Genomic DNA, 11,084 nt, shown 5'->3' on the forward strand with positions numbered 1-11,084 from the left:
CATGCACATAATGTGGCATACAAAAATTGTCTCCGTTAAAATAATGAACTTTTAATAAAGATACAGTGAACAATCGATGTAAACAAATTTTAATTAATATGATTTAATCAGATTTAATTTTGTGTTTCGATTATGTAATCGACGGACCGTTTATAATTGTCTTACGTAATCGCTTATCCAAATATTGCAAATTACGCTTACAAACAGTTGCATGTAGTTACTTAAATTAGTTAAACATGCCAAATAAAATTAATTAAAGTTAATTACAAGCAGCAGCTTTACTCCTCTAGCAAATAACAAGGGAAAGTCTATTAAGCATTACCCCGTTGTTGTTAACAAATTAGCGGCGCGTCATATTAACTCGAAAGTTCCGCTGTTACAACCCGCGCGCTTTGTTGTTTGTTCAAACGTCGTTATCGTCGATCGCGCGAAAAGTTGCAAACAAATCAAGCTCGCAAGAGCTTTGCCACGCAATTTCAGCACAAATTTAATCTAGACTCTTTATACTGTCATCAGGTAATTTACATTGACCCTTATCAAATCAACTCTTATCAAGTTAGCAACACCTATCAAAGTGCTTCTCGCTAACTCCCTGACGCGCTAAAACGGTCCAAACGGCCAATTTATATTAATCCTTTCGTAACAAACTTTTTTAATGGATTCATATTATTTGGATATTTTCTTAGACGTACGTATAAAGAATTTATTTTAAGAAAAAGTTAAAACAATTATCGACTCGGTAAAATACCCAGCACGTAAAATGCAGATGACAGTGATGCCATGTCACTTATTCCTGTCGCTTATTTTTGAATTATTTATTATAAGCTTATTTTGAAATCATTAACAATAAGCTTTATTAATCTTTGCGGAATATTATCCACCGCGATTCAACGCGCTCTATCGCAAGATATAAAGTCAACAAACAATGCGAATTTCGTTTCCTTATTTCCTGTGGAAATCCCGGAGTAGCGAGGGAACACAAAGCAGCGGATTTTACGTGTCCGACAACATGGCCGTCGAGGGAGAAACATAAAGTTTACATGGCGGGCGCCGCAGCCGATACGGAATTATTTACTCACGAAGAAAGTATTCGCGAATTTTACGAATCATAAGTGTCTGAGATTTTTTTGCCTTGGTACGCCATTATTAAATATTTACGGCGGGACGAGCGTGGAATACTCCAACACAAACTTGGACATACTTATGGTCCTTGTAAATACACCGTGGCAGATAATATCGTGTGTGAAACGAGAAATACAAGTGGACTTTTTGTAATTTCTCTTTTTCAGTCACTCTTTCAGCAGAAATAAGTAAAATTGCTAGGAGCAAGCAAATGAAAGCATACTATTGATTTTATGCTGTTAATGGCAGGCAATGAATTCTGTTTAATTCAACTAGATTAAATTACGTTGCGAATTCAGGGATTAAAAATCTACGTCTGTTAAATATGATATATGTGTGGCTTGGCTACAGAAAAGCTTTTATTAATGTTTTTACAACAGGAAGGTAGGTTTGTGTGTACTGTATCTAGTACGGAAGGTGATAAAGGGTCAATTTCTCGTTTATTTGTACCAATTGGATTTTCGAATCAAGACTTCAATCGATCCCCTGGCTAGCTCAATCGCATCCCAAGGGGAATACCTTTCGACTAACGGGAACGGGTGAGACACAGAACGGAAGTAAGGTTTAAACAAGTTTCGCCTGAATTGCGTCGAATTTCTTCCTCCTCTTTTTCTTCACTACGTCGCGTCATTCTATCGTATCAAAAAATTTGCATTTTTTTATACGCTTGTTATCTTACCGGTCCTATTCATTCTTTACGACAATGCCACTTCCGGAATTTGTTTACGTAACAGTGCATGCGGAGTAATCGTACAAGGCTGAGTTAACGAATAATTTCTCAGACAAAATTTATTTGAAATATTTCGAGTTAAATTAAAACAAGCTTGAAACAGACACGTTTATATCTACTGCATAGTTCCCTTAGAAATTAATGATGTATAAATACGCAATAAATAGTATTTTAATTGCCGCAGTATCAAGATATCAAAACTTTCCAAACAGTGAATTTACTAAATTTTAGTTTAAAGAGAATAAAGCTTTTTTCATTCGCTGCAACTCTGTAGATAATGCATAGAAAAATGCAGATAAAAAAATCTTATTTTTGTTCCAGTAGAAAAATTACTTTGATAGAATTTTTACTCGTAATTTAATTGCCAGGATATAAAATTGTTAATTAAGATGTTTTCAAAGCGAGATATGTACTTTTTCGGAGAAATATGTTTGTATGTTACAAGGTAATAGAGAAGAACGCACATTATTATAACGTTGGCATGGATTAATTACCACATATTCAGTTCTTCGTTACGTGAAGTACTTATGAGATTAGCAAATCGTTTCTGAAGGGAATGAGTCACGACGTGACGCTGAAAGTTACAGGGCACAACGCATACGCTTTTCATTAGGACGAGGATGAAGAAGGGCGGCGCGTTCCATCATTGCGCGTTATATGAGCTGCGCCTCGCGGGGGATGAATATAAATAAGAACATTAATAAAACCATAACCGCAAGCAATATCAACTAACAGGTTAGACGCTCTTGAGGTTTAAAGTCATTAAAATTTTTTCCAATAAAATCGCATATTAAAATACAAACTCGCGAATTAAATACGTCCGAGACATCGCGCGACTTGATATAATTGAAAATACGACAGGTAACGAAACAATATAATCTCTGGTACGTTAGGAAATGGACCATCTTTAAAAGCAACAATAAAAAAAAAGTACGGACGGATAGTGAGAGTCGACAGACGATCGATTCTAAGTTAGAACGAAAAACAGAACCGTACCCATGCAAAATTACCAACGGCATTAAATCCAAACTACAAATCTGAATTGCCGCATGCAATGAATGCTAAGTGAGACAATACAGAAGGCGATACGAAATGCTGACATGTTAAATATCCGCGCAGGCAATCATTAAAAGTAACGGTAATGAACCTACCGGAAACCGACGAGGTGATCAATCAATTTCGCGAAGAAGTTAGATCGAAGACAAACCCGAGGAAACTTCTGTTAACATCTATCGGCTTTATGATCGCGACTGACAATGAGGCCATAACTCTGATTTAGTAAGTTAATCCCTTTAGCGGAAACACGAACAGGGTCGGGCCCCTTCCCGCCTCCACCCCTTTTAATTAAGAGCGCAATCATTCTGTCGTAATCCAATACCGAACTCGCCCTGTCCATCGCAATTTCTCCCCGACTCGCCAGTCCTAAAGTTAAATTTCCCGTGAAATAAAAACACCGCCGCATAGTGTCGTACGCTTCTGCCGCCCTCCCCTCCCCGTCCGCCTGTCCCCCCGCCCCATCGACCTGCCTTTCATTGGAAATCGCTTTTTAATCGCGTTCTCGCAAAGCGCCAAACTTTTCGCGCGCTTTTAAGTAGTAGAGCCGTTCGATTTATCCGCCGCTTCAAAAAATACTTTTATTTAGTTTGCAATCTGAGCGTTATTTAGTGTAACGTGACTTCAAACGACTGTATATCCGTTCTTGTCGCAGACAGGGAGAACTGTTGTTAGGGAGAAGTTGTTGGGTACTTTATACGCTGTGAAAATGCATCCGGCTGAAATACCAAAGAACTCGTAGCTCCAGAGATTTGTAAACCTTCGTCGAATTCGCTTAATGTAAAATGAGAGGAGATCAACTTTAAACTCCTGTATCGTTATAAAAGAAAATTACTTTTAAAAAGATTATTGAACATTTATGTAAAGGAGTTGCTCAAGCTTTTTAAGAAATGGAGAGATTTCAAGTTTAATATCCGTATTTAGAAATAGTACAGCTTAACGCGATAAACATTGAGATACAATTTTTAGAACAAAATACTGGGGGAGTTTTGATTTAAAATTAAAAGTCAGCTTTCTTATATTTGTGAAAAATATTTGCGTATTATAAAAGATAAAGCATCCTTTCTCTATTTATAAATGTCTGAAAGGTATCTGAAACGCGATAAAAATGAAGAGAAATTTGTCTAAAATAAGAAAAATTGAAAATAAATTTTCTCCTATTATCGTAACTAACGTGGTCTTTAAAAATGTATTTTATAACAACAATAATAAAAAGCATTCTCAATTGTACATTTAAACAAGTGAATCGACGAAAACGTAAATGTATGTTTATGCGACTGTCTCTCGTGAATACTTAAGAATTACAAAGAGCCATTTTGTACCTTAAAAGGAGCATTATGTTAGAGTTTCGAAAAATGGGCGGACTCCAGGATTCTCCAAGAAGCTTTTCTCTGCGGTGGAGATCGAGCGATGCATTATACCTCTCGAAACGGGTAAAAATGCGAGGGATCAGGCGTCCGAATTGCGCGTCAGCTGATTGAAAGGCAGCCGGTGACGGTGCCGAAAGGCGCCGCGCCACGCGACACCTCCGCCGAAATATGAGGACATAAATTCCCGCTACGAGGCTGACCTCCGAATGGCTACCATTAAGCACCCCGAGATTCCCATTTCGACTTCAAAGTATCGAGATCATGATCGAACGATCCTTAATGGCCCCCATACAAAAGAGGTGCCACGATCGGTGATCCGAACGCATCCATTTTTCGTGCTTCGACGCGTACCCAATAACTCTTAAACTAAGATTTTAACTCTCGGAGACCGGAAAAACGTAAGCCGAAGACCGAGAAATCGAGGACACACGCGTTTGAAAGATTGAGGATTAGAAAGTCAATTCTGAATTCGGGAAAAAGATAGGAATTGCGAAGCTTGAAAAACTAGCGTGCGCTTGCAATTCCGGAGACCGTTAGATAATATCTGATGTTTTGCTACCCAAGGATCTAGGCACTTCTCCAAACGTGGCAAGTCGTGCAAATGCGTCGGGGAAAGTTCAACATTTGCAGATCTCTAGATTACGAGTTTAAGAAACTTATGTCGCTGTAAAATTCGACAATTGCTAGACTTTCCGTTTAACGATCCGCGAATAATAAGCCATGTACTCGCCGGCCTGAAAACGACTTCCAAATAGAGAAGACTAGCAACATGAACGTTAAATCCATTTTATATGGTCTTTAATTCTTACGCGCGCACATACAACGCAGTGAGATACCTACGTGTAATTTCGTGTGTCGCGTAATGTTGAAAACTTTACAGTGAAATTCATAATTAACCCCATGTATAAGAGACTTTATACACAGTGACAATTCGGCTTGTGAAATAAGTATGACTTTATCCCAAATATTGTTTTGCAACTCAAATATCCCATATTTCTCCGATAATTGCAAACTCAATCAATACTCCCTGAAACGGGACGATCAAAGTTTCATGGAAAAGAGTTGGAGTTCCGTCCATTATTGCCGTTTGGGCAACGATTCGCGAAAGGCGACGCAATTAAACTAAGTATCGGCCGGTGATGATCGCTGCAGGGCGCGGGCACGCACCTCGGCGACGTGACCGGCGTCCGGCCCGATCCGAAAAGAATCGCGAGTCCATCCACGTAACATAAAATATAGTAAATCGGGCAGAGAGTAATGCCCGGCTCGTAAATAACATGACATATGTTCGTTGGAGGCACGGCTGGCATGTACGCGTAAATCTCCTGGTCCTGCCGATCGATAAAACGCCGTTCGCTCGCTCGCGCGTTCGTCGGAGCGCGGCAGCCTCTGGTCGCCGCGCTCGCGATCGCTCTCGATCATTCGCTCCTAATAAATCGGCCGAGTGTTAACTAGCGAGCAAATTTTTTCTCTTCTCGCCACGGAGATTAGCGCTGTGCTAATTTATTCAGTGTACTTTTACATAAGTAACGTGGCAGATTAAACGATGGCCGCGTAATTTTTGGAATGTCGACGTGTTTTTTCTTCTTTTTTTTGGAATTTCTGATTCCGCGTTGCAATATGTAAGCATCAAAGATACAATTTATTGTTTCATTTTATTGATGAAACACAAATTGTACCGTTATTCTTTTATGAAGGCTAACATATAATTAAATCGCACGATACAAAACTGTAAATGTATCACACTTGAAAACATGGTATAATCTGGAAATGTGATTCTTTAAAAAATTTCAGATATTTTCGGAAATTGAATTCCGGGGAATTACAGTGAAATAACCGATGAAAGGTCCAATTTTTCCCTCGTATAACCTTCATCATTCCGCTTTAGGGAATTTCGGCCGATTTTGCAATTATCGAAGAAAAGGGGGGACAATTGCATTTGGCTGCGACAAATCGCTACACACCGAGTGAACAGGAAAGGGCAAGAGAAGAGGGAATAGTTCCGGAAGCGCGCGCAATATCAAGCCTCACGTACGACAATTTAGAATGGTTGTGCCAGAATCATTTATTCGCCAAGAGATTGATGAGCATCGAAATGTTGTCAAAAAGCTGAAAGTAGTTGATACGGAACGTTCCGGAATTCGATCAAAAGGAGATACGTAACGCTGTACCTTGTGAAATTTGAAATAAATTTTCCCTTGGGAGAAGCGTCAAGAAAAACAATCATTTTTCACAACTTCTCGAGTTTCTAGCAATCAATGTCCTAGCAACTTGGCTTAAAATTTAAGTTCTATGAAATACAAGTCACCACAAATCTAACAACAGACAATGTTTCATTATTTCAACCCGTCAAATACGTTAATTTGCGAAAGAAAGGATCTTTTTACGCTCAGAATTTACTCCTATAAACGTCTCTTGATATTTTTGCTTAAGAAAAATCAGCTTCGGCTTTTCAGAAAAATAATACATACTGACTTTTCACCAATTTGTACGTTATGTACATATTTATACATTTCACATTTACGCGCTCTTTTAATATTCCCATCGGCATTGCCACATCCGTATATTTGATGAACTTTATAATTTGTGATAAACAAATTCTGAAAACTCAATGACGATTAAACAAATTTACGTTTAATAAATTGCCGAGTAATTCAATAATCGTGTTGCAATCTCATCGCAAAAGTATTTATAATTGCAACGTCAATAATTCACGATTGTGTTGTTCAATTATCAATTTTAATCCGTTATCATCTTTTCTCGAGACTAATTAATTGTATGACATGGTGATCGATTCTGTACATTCAGCGAAATCACAATTTCTGAAATGATTTGCGAGGCACGGTATTTCTATAGAAGTTTTCCACAAGAAAACGTTTCTGAGATCCTATCATCGTTAAAAGCATGTAATTAAAATTGACGAGCAGCAATCACGAGTTAACAAGGTACCGACGCAAAACTACGCCCCATTCTTTCCTCGTCCGCCCACCTTTGCATTTTATACTAAGCAACGCTTGCTTCTCGATTGACGTTTCATTACGCAAAGGAAAAATCGCCAAGGAAAGGGAGAGAAAGATATTTTCATGTCACCGATTGAATCGTATCGTCGACTTTCTACCAAAGTAATGTTAAATCGGACTAAAAGTTTAAATGTTATTTAAACGGGTGCGTCAATTTATCGTAAAAAAATTCTATTGGCAACGATTATCAATTTTACACTTCAATTCGCGTACGATATTTTATTACAAGTCGAAGGGTTATGAACGCTCAAAGGATTATAATTGGTTGCGCATTGACGAGTTTAAATTTACACCAAACTTAGCATGTACAATCGTGCGAATTAGAGCGTGTTCTATTTCGTGCAATCAATTGCCGGTATATTACCGCGATACGTTGCACGTGCAATTTCTGTATTAGATTATGCGATCGTGCCGTGATTAATTGCGAGTTGCAGTTGTACGCGCAATTATTGCCCGGTGGAAAACAGACAGAAGTATACACTGCGATTTGTGTTGAATCGACTTACTTGCGAATCGCCGACTTCGGACATGCACGATCCACGCCCTCAGTCCCGAAATCGATTCTTAGCACGGTGCTGTAAACGAGAAATTAAGATCGACGTAACGAAACGTGGATATAATGAATATGATACGATTTAGATACTTTTGCGTTCCGATTAAAACGATTAATTTGTATGGAAACATCATAATTTCTACATCTCTTTCTATTGTATGTGAAATATTAAATTATTCCACGTCTCACTCTCATACGAGTGTCATTTGCACGTCAATCCGACAACTTTTCAAGTGGCCCTCGTAGTATTAAATCTCTCTCAACTATAATTAAGAGAAAACAAATGGCGATATAAATGATCAAAGTATATTTTTAGAATTATCGCTTTCGAAGCGAAACTTCTTTTCACCGTTAAGAATTTTTCGACGCATTCTTTTGCGTATGTTCTGTTATCTCGAAGAAAGGGTGAAATTGAAATTAGCATTACTCGCCTTTAAAAAAAAGCCACCTACCCTTCTCTCACTTATGTGTTACGTCATTTAATCTTCGCCAAATTCTTTGTGCTAACAGCCGTAAAACGTTTTGCCTCCAAGTGCTCACTTCGACATAAATCCTCTCCGTTAATTGCACCGTACGATCGTGCGAGTAATTTAAGCTCGCCCGCACGCCCCGGTCGGCGGCCTGACGAAATAATATTCCAGCTAAATGGCGGCTCGTGAATCCCGTCCGAATGCGCGATAAAACCAATGCCGGCAACGTGTTTACAGTTTTACGAGGTGTCAGCGAAATGCACAACGCAAGCGAGCTACATTCGCGTAACATCATGGACTTATATGATACCCTAAACCTTTTCCGCTGTATTGACGAGATCGTTAATTACTCATCTTTCTCGTTGTTTGAAAGATTTCATAATTTTACCATCTATATTTATAATTTTCAAAAGAGTTACTCTGGGACGTTCTAAGTGTTGTGAAAAAATATTTCACAAATTTCTTATTTTCAATAAAAAATATAAAAACGTACGTGTATGCATATAATGACAGATGTAATATTTAAAAAATAACACAAGGATATTACATAACTTTAAGAAATTAAATAAAATTCTCATATAATTAATTATGATAGAGATAAAATTTCCGACTTTTTAACAAGCTTTATCTGGGAAAAGAACTGCAATTAATCAATGACGTAGTCGCTTAAAATCTAATCAATCTATGGCGAAAGAGTTCGCTTGTTTAAAAAAAAAGTATAAATTTCAGGTACAATGTAAATTTTTAAAAGAACATTTTTTGCTCCAGTTTTCAATTTTTTCTCTTCAAGCATACCTTAGCACCATAAAATATAAAGCGCGCGTTCACAAAACGTAGAATGTTATCGAAATATAATTATTGTCACAATTGAATAATAAACCTTCTAATTAGCTCAGTTAAACGGGCGATTAGCAGCAGCTGTTACGTGACATTGGCACGCCTTGGCCAGTATTTGATGTCATGGGTTACGATTTCATCCCTGCCTCCTCGTCAGTCCTCCCTGACATTGCGTATCTCCCCGGAGGCTCCTTGAGCGTCTGATTAACTTGGTATGAAATTATGTTCCATCTTTATACCCTCCTTAATACACCTAGACTTATGTAGTATCTAAGAACTCTATATGATTCAGAGGACTCGAGTTATTCATGCGTCTAAACTCTCAGAGATTTAATAATGCAATTTATGGCACAGTGCACTAATTCGAAAAGCAAAGCTATGCGCTAAAAGTATAACAACATGTACCGCAAAAATTTTGCTGGCCGAGAATTGAAAACTTTAAGGATTCTGATAATGTAACAATCTAATTCCGCGGAAGATAGAATTCAATTTTAGGAGCAAGCCAAATACATAACAAATATGACGATAATATTTGTACGATGCATTTAAAAATATCGTCACACTCTATCCATGTTTAATAAATTTCCAACTTGCCTTATGAAAAGACGAGGTCAAATTAAAATTTCTTAACGTTTACGTCTTTAACGGTTACATCCAAATCTCTCGGAATCCAAAAGTTCAGGGAGTCAGTGCGCTCCAAGACTTAAACGGCTCGCGAGGACAAAAACCAGATAAACGTGAACATTCTACAAGCTAAAAATCCCAAACTTTAGTGCTCGAAAATAGAAGCACTCGAAGGTACACCGATTGGATCATTTATTATGTCAAACCCTTCGTCATTTTCTAAAGCCACCCTTGACTCGACGTCAAATTCCTCAAGCCCTTCATCTCTCCCTCAACAGTTCGCACCTCAACTCATCCTCTCAACCATGTCGGCTGCAAGACGCTACAGCTGCAGCTGCAGTTCTCGCGTGCATCCGCAAAGGGAGGTGGGGGAGGAGAGGATTACAGGGAGGATGGGTATGGCGTGGGATGATTGTGGGGGCAAACGTAGGTGGGGGTGGATCGTACATACGCGGCCGGTGCATGCGGTAATGGCGGTGCATACGGTGTACCAGTCAAACGCATACCGTATTGATTTTAATATCTGTGTAGGAAGCAGAGAGAGGAAGAGGAGATGAAGAGAATGGAAGAAGGGGCAGAGAGAGGGAGAGAGAGAGAGAGACGAGAAGAGAGAATAGGAAGAAAGGAATGCAGTGAAAGAGGAAGCTTTTACACGTCATTTAGGCACCTGTGGCTGCGACTTTTCATGCGTCAGCATTTTGCTCGCGTATTAAGACGCATTGGCAAGTTTATTCAACTCGATTTACCTTATACAGAATCGCGTGCACGCCGTACAGCATATTCTAATATCCTCCTCTTTGCTTTCGCTAAAATGTAATGTCATTCACAGCGCGTAAACCATTTCCAAGCCGAGCTTCATAAATGAATTTTTTTTTAATCGTGTAAAGAATCTTCCTTTAACATCGTTGTTTTACGTACAAAGTAAATAAAATAACTGTCACCGAATATCGGCTAGGATTTAATCTGCTCAGTCGATTAAAAATTCGTCCACTCATGAAACTAATTTCAAATGTGAGAATGGACGACAGGGAGGTGATAGGTTTGTAAATGACGAACGCACTAATGGTAAGTGACAGTGGCTAATTAATTAGTATCGAATGTTCGATGCAGCAAGAGCGATTAAATGCAACACCTGAAAATCCTAATCACCTACAAATTAATCCGGGCAAACGTAGCGGACAAATTAATCCTGACAAACAGCGGGTTTGCTACTTTTAATGGAAAAGAAACGGTAAATGCCGAACGTACCCAGCAAACCAACATATAACTGTTATATAACTGAAAGAGCGTATGGAAAGAACAACG

At 38.6% G+C, this 11,084-nt stretch overlaps 1 protein-coding gene across 7 annotated transcripts in view; it reads right to left on the bottom strand.

Annotated features, from left to right (window-relative positions):
* The window catches only part of LOC105565338, a 179,597-nt gene that overhangs the window by 127,130 nt on the left and 41,383 nt on the right, over positions 1-11,084 (bottom strand). For 2 of the 7 annotated variants that reach the window (XM_012018437.1, XM_012018438.1), the window contains exon 2: positions 7,802-7,870. The exons of the other annotated variants lie outside the window; for them this stretch is intronic. In XM_012018437.1, the coding sequence (XP_011873827.1) occupies positions 7,802-7,825 (24 nt within the window). In that variant the 5' untranslated portion in view covers positions 7,826-7,870. The remainder of the gene's footprint in view (positions 1-7,801; positions 7,871-11,084) is intronic. 7 annotated transcript variants of the gene reach the window in all.

The sequence above is a fragment of the Vollenhovia emeryi genome, unplaced genomic scaffold (genome assembly GCF_000949405.1).
Source record: "Vollenhovia emeryi isolate VEMERY1.0 unplaced genomic scaffold, V.emery_V1.0 DF939153.1, whole genome shotgun sequence".
NCBI lineage: Eukaryota > Metazoa > Arthropoda > Insecta > Hymenoptera > Formicidae > Vollenhovia > Vollenhovia emeryi.